This window comes from Phaenicophaeus curvirostris, chromosome 1, assembly GCF_032191515.1.
Source record: "Phaenicophaeus curvirostris isolate KB17595 chromosome 1, BPBGC_Pcur_1.0, whole genome shotgun sequence".
Classification (NCBI taxonomy): Eukaryota; Metazoa; Chordata; class Aves; order Cuculiformes; family Cuculidae; genus Phaenicophaeus; species Phaenicophaeus curvirostris.
Genome location: NC_091392.1, coordinates 191997856 through 192014200, shown reverse-complemented (window position 1 = coordinate 192014200; position 16345 = coordinate 191997856). Strand labels below are relative to the sequence as shown.

Below are 16345 nucleotides of genomic sequence, written 5' to 3'. Positions count from 1 at the left end.
AAGTGTCAACTGTAGGCATATTTTTCTTCAGTCACTGCAAGGTTCTTCTTATTTTTTTCCTTCCTCCCTCCATTAAGACTGTCCTCTTCTGCAAACGATTTAGCAACTCGCTAGGAGATACCAAGCCAGAGGCTCAACAAAAAAAGCTTTTCTTAGCTTTTGCTCTTTCCTAGTTTTAGCAGCTACTGCCAAAAACATAGCAATTTTTAACCTGTGTTTTACCTGGGCTTTGGGCTGCCTATAAGTCATGTTTTTATAGTCATAGACTGAACAGTATTTAATTTCTTGTATACAAAGAACTCAAGAGCTAATTGGATAAAAGCATGAAGGTGGTCATACTCCTAACAAGAACAGATAGATAGTAATAGTTTTCTCTTTAAGTTTAGATTTTTCCTGCATCTCTGATGCAGAAGAGCATTTTAGTAATGGAAACTATAGGAAAGAGGAGATCAGCAAGGAAAGGGCGTTAGACTGTGATTTGGGTTCCAGAGGAGCCTTTCTGCAAGTTTCTTCCTCTATGCCATCCCTCTCTCAGAATAAATAGCTGGATTTGATTAGGGAAATGAAGCAGGCTGTTTTAAATGAGACTGATGAAGTAAAATAGCATTTAACTTTTGAATGTGGTCTGTATTTGTTATATGTGGGGTTTTTTTATGCAAAATATCAGTGATCATGATTTGCGACAATGTATGGCACCAAGCACACCTGAACAGTCCCCTTTATACCTTTCACTTGGGACTGATAAGCATTTGATATGCAGGCTGTGTCTAGCAGTTTTTGATGGTGTTTTTTTCCCCCCGATTTATGTTCTCCAGCAAGGGGACTGGAATTACCCAACAGCTTTGTAGAAAGTAGAAACCAGAACTAATTAGTCTTTCAAATAGTTTTACTCTACAGAGGAGAACACACAGTAGTAGTAATTCAGTTACTGAAGTTGTTTATTTGCATTCAGTGCAAGATCAAAGGGCTGCTGTGCTGAATGACTGCATAGTCAATATTGGAGCTTACTTTTACCTGTTGTCAAACACGAGGGCTCTGTTGTCTGTCTTAGTCTGTATATATGGACTAATAATATGGTGTGTGTTACTAACCTCATCCTTAACACTAAAAGGAGTTTGGAAATTTGCTTTTATGGACTTTTGAAAGGTAGGTTTTGCTTTGCATTATTACAGCGGTCTGTTTTATGTCATATGCTTGCAGGATAGCAATAGCTTAATGCCCCGGTCACAGCAGAGTAAGAGGTAGTCCTTGCCTTGAAAACAATGTAGTCAAAAGAAGGCAAGGTATGAGGATGTCGGTAAAACATGGTAAAGACACTGATTTGTAAACAGCTCTGTGAGGTTTAAGTGGCTTTTAAAAATAGGCAGTAAAGGCTTGTCGTTCTCCTGTTTCTTGTAAAACAGAGCAGCATTCGGAGTTAACTAAAAGCAAAATGAGGAAGGAAAGTCAGTGAACGGGAAAGCAAAAAAGTAGTGAGGGGCTTGTGGGCCAAACAGAGACAAACAGCAAGACACAATGCTTAGAACAAAGTATCTTTTGGCAAGAGGAAAACAGTATTGAGAATTAAAAGCATGGGGAATAATTTAATGTCACCAGTGTCTGAAAATCCTCCCTGCTGCAGTGGCTTCTGCATTACTTTTCAGGCATGGCTGACCACATTTCTTCTATTCTTTAGTCTGTTTGTCTTGGAGATGGTGTTATATGGATCCTAAGCATGTGAATGAAAAAAAAATAGAGAAAGTGATTTAAAGATCACACGGCAGAAAATAATTTATTACTTTGACTTTTTATATGTCAGGTGATTACATTCAAATTCATCAAGGCTACAGTGGGCCAGCATTTGCTCATGGATCTTTTCAGCCTTCTCACTGTATAATTAGATTGAATTCCAGCAATCTGTAATAGTAGGTTTTAAATGCTTCCTGGAAAGTTTCTTCCAGACCAGTGTTCAGTGTGGGAATAGTGCATAGTCTATTCAGGTGTTTGCTTTCAGGAAAAAATATTAATCAAATATCAGTGAATTATAGCTTTCAGAAATGGTCTTGGCGGATGCTTATGCAATCCTGAAATGCACCAGTACAGAAGAGGTGATAGGAAGGTAGTTAGCAGTTTGATTTCAGGATGCTTCCTGACTGCCATCTAGTGTTTGCTTTCTAATTCAGAAAAGTGAAACTGGCTTTACAAAACTGACTTTTCCTGTAATTGCATAAAGAATATGGTTTGTAATCATACTTTTATTTGAATCTTTTATGGAAGGCTTTCTGGAGAGGAAGGTAGAAGCGTTACTATTTTCCTTAGACTAAGAAATAAAAACAGAGGCTGCAAATATTTTTACTCCTATAAGTGTTTTACAAAGGCTCTTTAATACAACTGCTGAATTTTATCTGTTTTTACTTCCAGGTCATGTATGGAACACTAGTTTCCATTATAGTTCTACGATCAGTATATATAGTATTATGGTAAGTAACGATTTAGTTCAGCATTATAGGATATAACTAAGCATTTGTATCTTTTTTTTGGTGGGCTTAACATGAGAAATTGGCAATGGCAGCATTTCTTGTAACTAGGTACATAATGCCTCCTCATGTGCTCTGCTTGGTTGGAAGGGAATGGCTCCTTGCAACTTTTTGAAGCTGGGGTAGCATTAAACAAAATCCAGTTCTCTGCACTTATAATCAGTGTTCACCACCAGTGTTCTCCTAGTGGCTTCAGCTATTAGTCTTGGGACGTCAAGGAGAATGAAGTCTGTCTTAAGATTGCTGGGTAACCTGTGAAATACATTGCCAGTGTCTAAACTGTCGTGATGATACTTGGAGAGGCAAGAGGAAGACCATAGAGCTGAACCATCCATTAATATTTTCCTTACCTCTTCCCTAATCAAGTATCTGAAATTCAAATGTAAAAGATAAAACAGAAGGTTAAATTTTAGTTTTGCTCTACAGCTTTTACAGGGCAAATTTACATATACATTATGGAAATTGAAATAAAGACTATTTATAACAAACAATTAGGAATGTTAGGAGACATTGAGAAGCATTAGAATTGTTGGAGCACAGGCTTGGTGGGTAAAAGTGAAGAAAATGGAATTGAGTTAGTATTGGAGTAAAAACATAGCTTCAGTTCTCAAGGACTCAGTTGGTTGCCCCTTGCTGTCTCTGCCCTATGAATAGTTGGTGTTCTTGTGTGTTTCAGGATTGCCCCTGAAAATTACTGATTTCTCTTTATGGTCTTCATTCTAAATGTGGTTTTTGTTAAACTTTGTTTTAAGTTATACATGTATCTGCACAAGAACACAAGGAAGAGTATAAGAAAAGATGTGAATTTGAAGTAGATACATTGGATCACCTTCCAATTGCAATTTCAGTTAATGTGGTTTGACTTCCCCAAGAAAGTCTCGCAGACCAAGTGTAAATGGTCACATACTTATGTTAAGCAAGAAGAACTTAAAACTGATAGCATGTTGCTTTCAGCTTTAGAAACAATTGTGAGTAGAGGCACTGTTCAAGCCCATGAACATGGAAATTTTATTTCTAACCTAGGGACCTTAAGGGATATTAAGTTAATTCACTTCCAAGGAAAACTAAGTTGAGACAGGTTCAGGTAATTTTAATTTTGTTCTTATACAAGGATTTAGCACAGTTCTAGTCACATAGATTAACTTCCTTCTGTTTGTGTAGATAAACCCTTAGGCCTGCTGTCTTTCCAGTTCTGCAAATTCCACACACTTATGCATTATCATTACTGCTGATGCATGTCATTGTCTTCTGTCACTACCTGTAACACCCCCATCCTCCCTTTCAGGGCATTGTTCATTGTTTTCCTCCAGTGAAACCTGTCTCTGAAGTTCCATCTACTTTTTCACTTTCATTTTAAAGATTTGGAGTGTATTTCTTAATTAGCTAGATCACTTCACTGCAACATGTCCCTGCAAGGACTTGCTTCCCTCTTTGGTTATATTATGCAAACTCGTTAGAAAGTTGGTATGGGGAGAGAAGCAGGTTTAAACTACTATTTTTACTATTTAAACTGCTATTTTAACTGAACTACTACTAATTTAAAATCAGTTCTACTAGAGAAGCTGTGCCAATCTGAAAGTACCCATTCTTTTCTGTGAAAGTCATCCCTTCTGGCTTTATTTCCTTTGCATTGCTAAAACATATTCTTGTCTTTACTCTTTCATACTTCTTAGTGTGGGACTTGAGGTCACTCCAGGCTTACAGTAAAAATCTCAAAGAACAGCATATTATTCCTTCCAGGCTGCTACCTCCTCCTATCCTCATCTTTGTTGCTGTTCCTGCCTGTTTCTCACACACTTGTCAATACTTTTTTGGGTCTGCTTCCTTCTCAAGATTAGAATTTGGCAAATGTTGTACTCTGTTCACAAAGCGTGTTCCCCATTAATAAGTGATGCCAGCCTTTTTAATAGGAGAGGCTTCACAAAACACCACCATTTATTCCCTGAACAATTTTAGATATAATTACCTAATTACCAGCATGTATAACGTAGCATTTAGTGCTCTTTCATGTCCTGGGCTTGTTTGTATCTCTACAGCACTGAGTGGGGAATATTACAGTGTAGTTTCTGCCATGTACTGCATGGTGTTCCATGCATTTATTAGGCTAAAAAAAATAATAATTTTGCTAGTTTATATTGGCAGTACACTTGTGAACCTGTACAACTTGTACCTGGTTAGTTTTCCCTGTGGAAGAACCTGTCGGGTTTTGAACATTTTGGTTGCCAGCACTCACAGCTCTGAAACATGCATTGTTTACATCAGTAGACAAAAAAGTACAGAAGAGCAGCTCAGGAATGCCTTTTAACCCAGAATCTAAACTCTGCATTCATAATGCTTAAAAATAACTTGAATAGTATTTCATGGCAGCCTTTTAGGGTTGCAATTGGGTTTGCTTTTGGACTTGTTTTATTAGTGGGAAAAGAGCAAATGCTACCAGCTTCCATGTAGGAAGTTTACAATTCCATGATCCAATCTGACAGGTAGTGAGGGTATATTTATTAATGGTACACTTTCCTGCATTTGATTCTTCAGTGTGTTTCCCACATCTTAAAGAGGATTTTTCTCCATCTCCAGTAGCACTCAACAATAAAATACAACAGGAAATTATGGTTTTCTAAAAGCATTCATTTGGTTAGTTATTGGTCATGGTGGTCTGTGTTCACAAAAGACTACAGTCATTTTGAAAGACCTTAGTTAAACAAGTCCCCTAGTACTGGAATATCATGTGTTGCAAAAGTCTCTCTTCTTTTTGGAGAGTCTTTATTTGCAAGATGGCTGGTTTTTAACTGAAAGGTTATACGTGGGACTGAAGAATTAGTGCCTTTTAGCTAACGTTAGTTTTCCCACTTGTTGCATTAGGAGAGAGTGGTATTTAGGGAGATAATTAGAAACACAGAAGTAAAAGCTTTTAAAGACCAGTCTTGGAGAATGTGAGCTTGATACAGAAGGCGGGAGGTAAAATACAATACTTAAATATTTGAGGTTTGAAGTTTTAAGTTTTTCCTTTTGGAAAAAAAATAATAATGCAGTTTATTTGTATGTAATATTATTAATGCATTTAGATAAAAGATGCCTTTAAAGATTCTTGAACTAAACTTTGCGTTATTTCTCCCTGTCTGTCTCTCTAGGGTATACCCATGGCTTAGAGGTCTAGGCTATACATCTTTAACTGTATTTTTAATGGGATTTTTCCTCTGGAATGTGGACAACATTTTCTGTGATAAATTGAGGTGAGTTCTTTCAGTTTGTCCAAATAACTCTTAATAGTCTTTTTGCACGTGACTAAATTCAACACTCAACATTTTTTTTCATGCTTTTTCTAATACATGAGTAGATTTATTTTTAAAAATAATTCATATTTCTCATTAACTTCAGTGTAAACTGAGAGAAAGTAATGTCACTCATGTAATTTTGAGGATCTGCGTCTTACTAAAGCCTGCTATTCACACTCAATTTCATTTGAATGAGTTTTTTATCCTGCTAGATTTTGGTTTCTGCTCTTGCCACTTCCCTGGAAAGTATCAAAAGCAGTAGTTCTGCAGGTTAAGGAAATATCTATTGCAATACCTCTATCACCAATAAGCAAGAGCTACTGGAGCCTTTCAGGAACAACAGTAACTCTGCGAGCCAATACACCATGCTTGGCTGTTGTTATTAATTAGCCTGAAGTCTTTTGGCTTAGCACTTGTAGAGGAGGCCAGGGAAAGACTTTGTGACTTCCTCTGTTTAATGTATTGCTGAATAGGGTAAAAAAGGCTTCCTAACAAAGCTTGTAGGAGCCCACCTACAGAAGTCTTGTTGTTATAATGCAGAAAAAAAAATAAATATGCTTGTTTACTAACTTTAATCAGGTGTCTGCAAAGCCTTAAATTTCTCCAGGTGATATTATAACTTGAGCCTTTGGGGAGAAAATATATTCCAGTTCTTTGTAGTGTTTTATTCTGTGAAGATTTAACTTGTGAATCATCCGCAAACCTGCTCATTTTGGTTTTAGCGCTTAAAATTGTATTTTAATTTAGGTTTTGTTTTTCCATATTTCATTAAATCTGGAGCTTATTTAAAAAAAGAAAAAGAAAAAATCTGTAGCACTGGTTGAATTCATGCACTTTTGAATTTGACCTCTGAGATTCCTTACCATCCAAAGGCTCAGAGGTTGTGCCAGGGTGACTGTCTGTGTGTTCTGCTATGTCATTCCTTGGCTGACTGAATTGAGGCTCTGTCTTCATGTTTGTGACTGAGCAGCTCTGGAAACTAAGCAGTTGCTCAGGGATTAGCATTTATTATGGGGAACTGAACAGTATTACGTCAAGCAATAAGTAAGTATTACAGAAGCTGCGGGGTTGTTTTCTTTAACACCTGCCATCATTGTTTTCCCTTTTTTTGTTTAGACTGAATTTGAAATAAAAGTCAAAAAAGATGGGCAGATGCAAACATTTTCTTCACCTTCAACCAAAACAGACATTATCTGCAGGAGCCTAGTGAGCAGGAGGAATCAGGGCAATGTGGTTCCTTCCCTTTCTTTTTCTATCTCCATCCCTTAGCTGTTTCAAAATTAGCTCACACCCTATACCTTAAAATACAAAGCATGTTGGTGGAGTACTTCAGACCCTTTACCTACATTGCTTCCTCACTAAACACCCATTTTGTCATGTTTTAGAATACAACAGAGAAAGGCAATCTGAGCTTCCATGGAGCTGGAGAATAGGTGGTGTGATTGCCAAGTGTGAAGTGGTGATGTCTAGAGAATCCCATTTCCTCTCTCAGACCGTAAACTCAGTGTTTCATCCTGTGGGCAGAAGTTTTCAGAGTTTGGGGGATGAGAATGGTGGAACTCACTTGGGACTGTGGGATGATGTAAATATACTCCTGAAATTTGAGTCCAGAAGTAAACTGGTGACTCACTGCATCAAGCATGTGCTTTCTTTAAATGTGCAAGAAAGCTAGTTTGCTAATATCTTTCTGTACTGGCAGGTTAAGGTGTAACTGCTGTTCCTCACCTGCTGAAAACCTGACTACATGAAGCCTCACTTGTAAAGCACATGCCTGAGATAAAGAAATATTTGTGTGATGTGACAACTGAGCACTGTGACTTGATGTTTCTTAGCTTGAACAAATGTATTATATGGTGTTTCTTTCTTACAGAGCACTACGAGAGAAGATGCCTCCTGTTGTGGGAGCTGTGACACAGTTTCACGCATGGTGGCATATTCTCACAGGCCTGGGCTCTTACCTTCATATTCTGCTAAGGTAAGAAAGGTTTTCTAAAGTGATTGTTCATAAAGCAGTCTTAGGAGTTTTCCCAAGTTCAGATTTACTTCAGAGTGTTGTATCAGCCATAAGAGCAGGAAAATAACTTCTTACTAAACTGGTAGGAGCTTTTCTTTCCTCTTTGCAACTGGCTAAAATAACTCTAGAAGTAGTTTATATTCTTCAAAATGTAATCATTCATCTTTAAATAGTCATGGTACTTCAGTAAAATGCAGTTCAGAAAAAGGTATCCCATAGCAGTTAAACTGCAAAACTATTTGATAGTTTATTAATTTCAAAGTATAAGCCATTAATACCTTTCTCGAGCAGTAGTCCTGAAGTAAACATGTTTAATTATAGAAGCATAACTGATCTTTCTGATCTTTTTGATAAGCACTCCTGAAAAATAGAAGGCATCATGCTGTAGAGCAGAATAGTGATGGCTGAAGTGGCTGGAGCACAGCTGTTCCCATAAGTGCAGGATATTAATTTTAGGAGGAGACTTAAACAAGAGCCTAAGTTAGCAAGTCTGCAGCAAGCAGATTTTTGTCTCTGTTTTTGCTCTATGCTACCATCTAGTGGAAACAGGAACAGAAATAGAATTTAATTTGTAACCTGAAGAATTTCTGTAGTTTGTTCATTATGTAATGAAATAATATTTTACCACTTAACAATAACAGAATGCTTATTTAAGAGATATATTCTATGTAGTTGAGAAAACTTGATTACATGTCAGTTTTTCTACATCTAACATAGTATTCTGCTTTTTTGTCAGATGTTAAAATAGCTAGGTAAAAGGAAAATAAGTACATTTCCAGTAGCTATTCTGATAACTTTTATGTGTACATTCATGTATATATGCACATATATACCTGTATATATGGATGCGTATCTATATGTACCTGTATATATGTGTGCATGTAAAATATGTCATGGTATGTAGAAAACAGCTGTTCCATTTGACTGACAGGTTGTCTTCTGCCCTAAACAGCTTGAGGTAATATTTTGAAGAAAATTCCTTAGAGGAAGCAAGCTGATGCAGACAGTTTGGATAGGATAGGCAAGTCTTATCCAGCGTGCTCCATAGAGAAAATAATTTAGGTTTGCATCCGCTAGCCCTTGGAGAATAAACAGATGCCTGATTTGTCTGTCTACCCCAATGAGCTACGTGCTTTCCTGGCTTTTCCCTTGTTTTTTCTCGGCCATACAGTGGCGTCACCTACGTCCACTTAAAACAGTGAGGTCAGAAAAGATCTGCTGAAGGGGGGAGGATGTATGTGAACAAAAATTAAATATGGTCTCAAGATTTTATGCTTTCCTGTCCCTCCTTAACATCTGTTATATTTTGTGGTACACTAATTTCATCCATCCAAAATGACAGGCTTCAGTCTCTCTCTAGCGTTTTCCATAGTGGAGACAGAATTTACTTCTTGAAGTTTCTCTTTTTCCTCACATAGGTGATAGGGTAGATTAGTTTATTGATCATAGTCTAACACAGAGGGATATACCATAGGCTAACATCTCCTATTTTACATAAACCTAGGCAGAATGGTTAGTTCTGAATGACTGAAGCAATTATTCTCTAGATGGAAAATAAAACTGGGATTAGTGCATCATTATTATTTTATATGCTGTCTTATGCATGAAATTTTAAGCATGCTCTTCTCCCTTTCCTCAGTTTATACACAAGGACACTTTTCCTGAAACACAGGCCAAAGGTGAAGGTAAGCAAGCAATTATTTTGTGTCCATTAATGCACTGCAGTATTCAGAGATCTTGTGCTTTGTACTTGCATTGGGGCTCACTGATTATGCCTGTTAGGGTACTGTCTTTGATTTCTACTTATAGCCTGAGAAATGCAGTTGATAAGATGCAGCGTTTAGTTTCTGTTCCAAGGGACATAATATTTCAGGAAATATTTTCCCTCTTCCTACTTTTCTTTTAACAGTTTCTTTTTGGAATATGGCCTGTTCTTCTTGTGGAGCCGCCCAAGAAGCTTTGACTGAGACCTAGGCAGTCGCATGCGATCACCTAGCCTGGCTGAATAAAGCGATGCAACAGTTACTGTGGCTGAAGTGTCAAAATTATGAATCAATTCAAGTACCATTGTTACAAAAGGACTTCTCTGTGTTACCAGGCCAGCCAGCCAGAACAGAGCGAAGAGTTGACACACTAGGGAAGTAGTACAGCTTTATTCTAAGTTGTTACAACAAAGACCAAGACACAATATTTTTATGTATATATTGTATAGCTGATGATACTGAGCTAATATTTCGTGCTGGTCACAAAAAACTAACATTTTTGAAGTGGATTGCATACATTTTTCATTCAGTTGTTTTTTCTGTGGTTTAAACTAATATTAGTGACTGAATGATAAAACCAGGCCATTGATGGCCAAGCTAAGCATTTTTGTGGCCTATAGTGAACTGAATGCTTAACCTAAACTACTTTAATCTTGCTTTTCCACAGCCTCTTTAGGAATTTATATTCTAAGCAAAATGGTTGGGATACCTGTGCCATTTAGTTCATTTTGTATCAAGCTTCCATTTTCTCTGTATTCCAACTGAGGTACATCATGGAGGATGTTCCAGGATGTGACCAACAGAAGACACTTAAGATGGTGAAGTATTTTATGGGTTCTTGTCCATGCATAGAAACTGAATTTGTAATTTATTTGACCAGTGATCCATCAGGAGACTGCAGGATGACTATATAAACACAAGAAACACTTAACACTTTTTTTTGTATTTTATAATTATTATTCACGTACCTTCTTTTTCTATCCCTACTTTTTACTCCTGATGTTCCACTCATACTGCAGATAGACAAACATCTTATATGTGTGCTAGTTCAGCTTTGAATTCATCTTTCTCTTATTTTACAAGTCTTAAATATTGGTCTGACTTTCAGAAGCATCTTCTTATTCAGAAACATTGAAGAAAGAATATAGAATAAGATTAATGTTTTATACCCCAAAAAAGCAAAACCACTTTGACTGCTTGTTCTTAATCTGTCCATCACGCAGTTACTCTGTGGAACATTGACTACCTTTTGAAAACCAAATTTTGGGAATTGATGGGGCAAACAAACCCTCTGGTTTCTGCAATTTTTGTCTCTCAAGCGGATCAAAGTTAATAAGTAAGCGTAAAGAAAATATTTAACTAACAGTTTTTCAAAATGTAATATACCTCGTACTGGAGGCTGCGGTTTCGACTCTTAAGACCTTGGGGCAACTAACGGAGTTTCTCTGGACCTCCTAGCTGCCATGCTATGCAATTTTTGTCTACTTTTGATGCTTTGAGGGATTTATCTTTCTTGCCATGAAGGAAAAAAGGAAAATGTTCACTGATTGGAAATCCCATTCTGTATTGATTTAGAAAATACTCATAGCAGCAAGGCACGGTAATGTAGCTATAAAGCTGCCTCCAAGATCACAAAGTCTTGGCTAGCATAAGCTTCCTTGCTCTGATTGCTGAAAACGTTGGACTGAAATCCACATTGTACAATCAATACTGACTAAAATGGTCTCCCCCCTTTAATATATTGTTTCTTTTTCTCTTGTTTGCAGCTTAGCTGTATTCTCCATGTCCACCAGTAGCACTCTTATTGATGTGGATCTCTAAATAAAGCTGTAGCTCTCGTTGTGTGACTGATCTTGGGCTCTTGAGATCAAATAGACCCAAACTCAGGGCTAGAAAGAGATACTTAACCCTTAGTGAGATGAAAGCACTTGCTGATGGCAGTGCATTTCAAGCTGTTATCAGCAGATGACTATAGAGATTCTTAAACAAGACTTTTTAAAAAATGTGTTGTCAGTAAGCTCCAGTTTCCTAGAGAAGGCCAGCTTCTGTGTTGGGAAATTGGAGTCAACTTCAGGCTGAAAGATGTTGGAATAACTAGCATAGAGGTAGGAAAATGCTGTCTTGGATCAAGTGTCTTTAATTATCCAGAAAGCATATTTTTTGTAAAGAGATTTGAGAACTGTTTTTAAAATGTAGCTTAAAAGTAAGTGCCTGCCTGTTTACCTCCAGGCTCTTTCAAGCATGCTTCTGTACACTGTATCCAATTTTCTTATTTGTATGTTTACATATTTTCATAAGTTAGGGACAGAGTCCCATAATAGGAGCAGATGTCAACCTCTGACATCTAGGTATTGTATTATTTTTAAGAAAACAAACAGAATGTTTATTTCAGTGGCCTTAGTTTTGTTAATGGAGGATCCAAGGTCTCTGTTTGGTTTCCCTGTAATTTCAGGAATCAGAGTGTAATGAAAACCACTTCCTTGTTGATAAGGCATCTCTACAATGGTAAATTTTAAAGAAATATGTTGATGCTCCCACGCATTTATAGTTAGGAAGTCTATGTTTCTTTTCAGATCATATAGAATTAAATTGTCCAAATTTAAAAAAAAAATCTTGGAAAAGCTCATTTTAATTTTATGCTGCTGTTAGCTTCTCATTCACCTATCATTTGTCACTGATGGTTTTTATCTTTAAAAAAAATAATTATGTATAGGCTTCTTCCTTCATTCTAAATGGCCAAAACCATGCACATCTCTACCATCCCTCCAGCAGCCTTTCTTTCAGGTTATGTTAGACCCTGAAGAATGTAATTTACATGTGTGTCCTGAGCATAAATAATCTAAAATTATGGGTGCTTTGGTTTCACTGCCTTACTGATTTTATGAGTGATATTGAAAATGGCAAGCCAGTTTTAACTGTGCCACTGAAATTCAGACTGCCTTTTCTAGTGCCTGGAAAGATACACATCCTTACTCCTCTAATGTGTTAAATGTCTGTTAAATTGCTTTTTATTTATATCGCTCTTATGACATGCTGATTTTTTTTTCTAAAAACTTAGAGCAGCATATCCCAAACTTTTCTTGCACTACATTTTATAAGGTGGATCGTCTTTGATCCTATTTTTTGAGTAGGATTCAGACAGCAGCTGCTTTAAAGGGAGTTCTGGAAATAGTATGTGTCTTTTAATGTGACTCCTACCAGATATATTGGACAGACTTAATAGTGATGAACTCTTTATTATAAAACATCTGTGAAGAACCAGGAAATCTAGAGCCCTGGAAAATATATATGTTTCTCCAAAGCTGATGTTTAATAGAGATGAGCTTTCACACTGCTCATAGGAAATACTGTACCAAACCATTTTCTAAATTAAAGCCTTGGTAAGTTGCTGCAGAAGAATTTTCATTGTTTATACTGTTGTTCCCTGGATTTTGGAAGGGAGAGTTTAAAGCAACATAAACAGTAGTTAATCCTTAGACTGAAAAGGAACTACTTTTTCTCTTGATCTTCCACACTGATGTTGACTATTTGATGTTGATTCCTGAACTCAGCTTAATGCACTGATGATGTTTACTGTCTTAAAAAATAGCATCTGTCCTCTTGTAATGGACGTGAAATACCCTATGTGTTATGTGACCAAACTTGCTAACATTGACACTATTAATTCTAATATAATTTTTCTTTTTCTGAAATTCAGTATATTGTTGCAGATAACTACACTGTGACAGATGAATAGCAGTTGACCTGTAAAACACAGCTGCATTGAGCGTTGTTGACAGCTTTGATATACTGAACTGATTCTTTATACCAAACCAGCTGGTAACTAACATTATGCTTATATGTATCAGCATATCTTGTTTTGCAAAGCACAGTAGCTTTGAAACATTTTGTTCATTTGTTATGCTGCAGTCAAGCACTAATTTGTGTCTTTATAGTTCAAATTATTAAAGAATTTTGTTTTAAATATAACTTTTCCCAGGTGTTTCTTGGCTTTTGTGTTGCACAGGGCTGGGCAGGTTGTCTTGATGCTATTCAGTAGGCGGGTGGTTATGTAGAACAGCAGGATCTGTACAACCTGTATTTATGGGGAAGTTGCCTGCCTGCAGTTACGACAGCCCATGGTAGCAGCACAAAGCTTGCTCTTCTTGGCTTCTTGCCTGCAGCCATCCAGCAAACACAAAAACATTTTAAAACTGAGGTGTTAATTGCATTCATTTTGAACTCCAGACCATGGCTGTGGTGTTCCCTGATCTTTACTGCCTTGTTGTGGGGCCCTCTGCGCACTGCACTTTGCTCGGAGGGATAACACTGGTTGCAAATAGTGCAGGATCTTCACTCCTTCAAACGCCTTCCCCAGTGCACACCAGCTGGAAGGGAATTCAGGTGCCTGACGTGGGTGGGAGAGGAAAAGGCAAGAGTCAGCTGAACATGCTGTCAGCTTGGAGCATGCAGTTTGCGCATCCTTTGCCCTCATCCTTTCCTTTCAGTGAGAGAGGAGGATAATCTCTGCAGGGCAGAACCTCTCCAGGCAGAAATCACAGACCAGTAGGCACTTACCCATCACAGCCCAGCAGCCAGCATCAGCCTAGTGACTATGGGGTGTTTCCCTTGCTTTTGGCACTTCTCCCAGATCCTACTCAGAGACCTCATTTTTTCCTGCTCATGTCTGTTGAAGCTATGTCTGCAAGGACAGCCTTGAACTAAATATCTGGGGGCCTCGTAGTCAGTGGTGTAAACGTCTGGAGGAACAAGTGCAAACTCCTCTTGGTGCTTGCTCAGAGGTGGCACTCAGGCACATCCAAATGTTGCCTGGATGCTGGCTGGGTGAAATCCAGCTTTGCATTTTGAGCTTGTGGCTAGCCTAGAATTGAGTAATGCTTGGAAATTTCCCTGGGGATAAAAACACTGTGGTTCTGTCAAAGACCTCCTCCCAAACAGAAAATTCCATTTTGAGCTTGGCAATTCTCTTTCAAGACTGCAAATTTATTTGCAGTTCTATGAATTTCCCATTCCCTCTCCTGCTCCCTCCACCTCCCATGCTTTATTCAGCCTGTTGAAAGGCTAAAGCCTAAAACTCTGTATTTGCAACACTTTAATTCCAGTGGCTTTAACAGAGACCTGGCTGTGCTGCCTGCTGTACCCACAATGGAGATACTTGTTGCCAGTTTGGCAGAGTTGCTGGTGATCCAGCCTGGACTTTTGGTGCCATGCGCACAGGGATGGTGGAGATAATGGAGTCACTAATGGAGCTGATGGATCTGTCTTCTCTGTGGGTCAGTGAGTGACTCCTTTTTCCTGCAAATGTACTCAGGCATCCCAAGTGATCTTGGATTGGCTCTTACCCAGAGGGACCAAGCATTCAACATGCTTCTGTTGAGCTCGCTTACATTATCTCCTGGCCTTATAGAAAACAAGACTTGAAGTGGCCAGAGGCGAGATTGGTGATTTGGTGCTACCCAGGAAAGCTCTGTGTCCTCAAAGAACATCTTCAGGGTCATCTTCCCTGTCTCTGCCTCCCCAAACAGCCCCTTCTCCAACAGCTAAGACGGGGCAAACTTGGATTTCCTGAAAAGGTAGGTCCAACACCAGATTGGGGTTCCACAGGCCTCCTCTGATGGGTCTCCATGAGGACAAGACAGACAGACAGACAACTCCACCATGGTTGTGCTGGCATGGGAGGGAGGCTCAACAGAGGAAGGACAAGAACAAATGTCAGCATTTAGCCTCAGATGCCAAAGAGCCTGAGAGGGGATAACGTGGTAAGACCTGGAGCTCAAGGAGGCCCCCTGCACCCTGAGAAGGAATCGAGCTGGGATGTGTACTTATTCACCTTGTACATGTAAGGGACTCTCATTGCTGACATGGAACTAATGTTGTGTGGAGCACCCTCTGTGATGGGGAAAACATCCCAAGCTACGAGCAGAAACTGCATCCTATTTCCTGAATTCCTTAGCGAGGTGAGATACCCCCAAGCTGGCTACCTCACCTTGACCAGACAAGGTCACACCCAAGGGTCTCAATGCATGACACTTTCCAGCTGCTACAGCAATCCAAATAGCCACTGAAAGATGTCCAACCTAATTTATCTCCTTCACCGAGACTGACTTTGTAATTTGCATGCAAGAGGCACACTTCAGCTTAATGAAATTAGCAATAACTAATGGCACTGACACGCACAGAGAGCCAGTGCAGGGAGCACCCGGAGCTTGGTGTGTGCAGTTCCTGTGGGCTGTGCACACACAGCACAGCGCCCAGTGACACCTTGAGACATCAAGGGCTCTGACTCAGTGGTTTCTCATCACTGAGATCAGGTAGGTGAATGCTAATGAACAGCAGCTTGCATGATCCCACAGAAATTGAATTAATTGAGTTATTCTGCTGATGTAAACTGATGTCAAAGTCCTAATATTTATAGGCTGGCCGAGCATCAGAGCTGCAGTGATTTATGTGGATGCCTAACCTTAGCACGGCTTTTTCCTTATAGCTGATGTGTTGACTCACGCTATATTTGTTAGAATATTGCAGTATTATAGAAGCCTAGGGATACATCCAACTTCCTCAGGTAAGAGAAGCGATGAACAGGACAGCAAAAACCACTCTGCACCCAGGCTGACCTGTCCAGGCGCTTGTGAGTCATTGCTTAACAGGATTTTGTTTGTTTGGAGTTCAAGGGTTTGGGCTTTCTTCTTTCTCTTTCTTCTCTTTTTTCCCCCTTCTATTTGTTTGTTTTTTTCTGTAAATGTCTTGTTTTTAACATCCTACCTTGGCTGGAATCGAAAC

The 16345-nt window shown here is 38.6% G+C and overlaps 1 protein-coding gene across 1 annotated transcript in view; it reads left to right on the top strand.

Annotated features, from left to right (window-relative positions):
- ACER3 (alkaline ceramidase 3) overlaps positions 1-13534 on the top strand; it is a 60517-nt gene extending 46983 nt beyond the window's left edge. The window contains exons 7-11 of the mRNA XM_069883258.1: positions 2401-2459; positions 5645-5746; positions 7659-7763; positions 9442-9487; positions 9712-13534. Of these exons, the coding sequence (XP_069739359.1) occupies positions 2401-2459; positions 5645-5746; positions 7659-7763; positions 9442-9487; positions 9712-9765 (366 nt within the window). The 3' untranslated portion in view covers positions 9766-13534. The remainder of the gene's footprint in view (positions 1-2400; positions 2460-5644; positions 5747-7658; positions 7764-9441; positions 9488-9711) is intronic.
- Positions 13535-16345: the final 2811 nt, after the last annotated feature.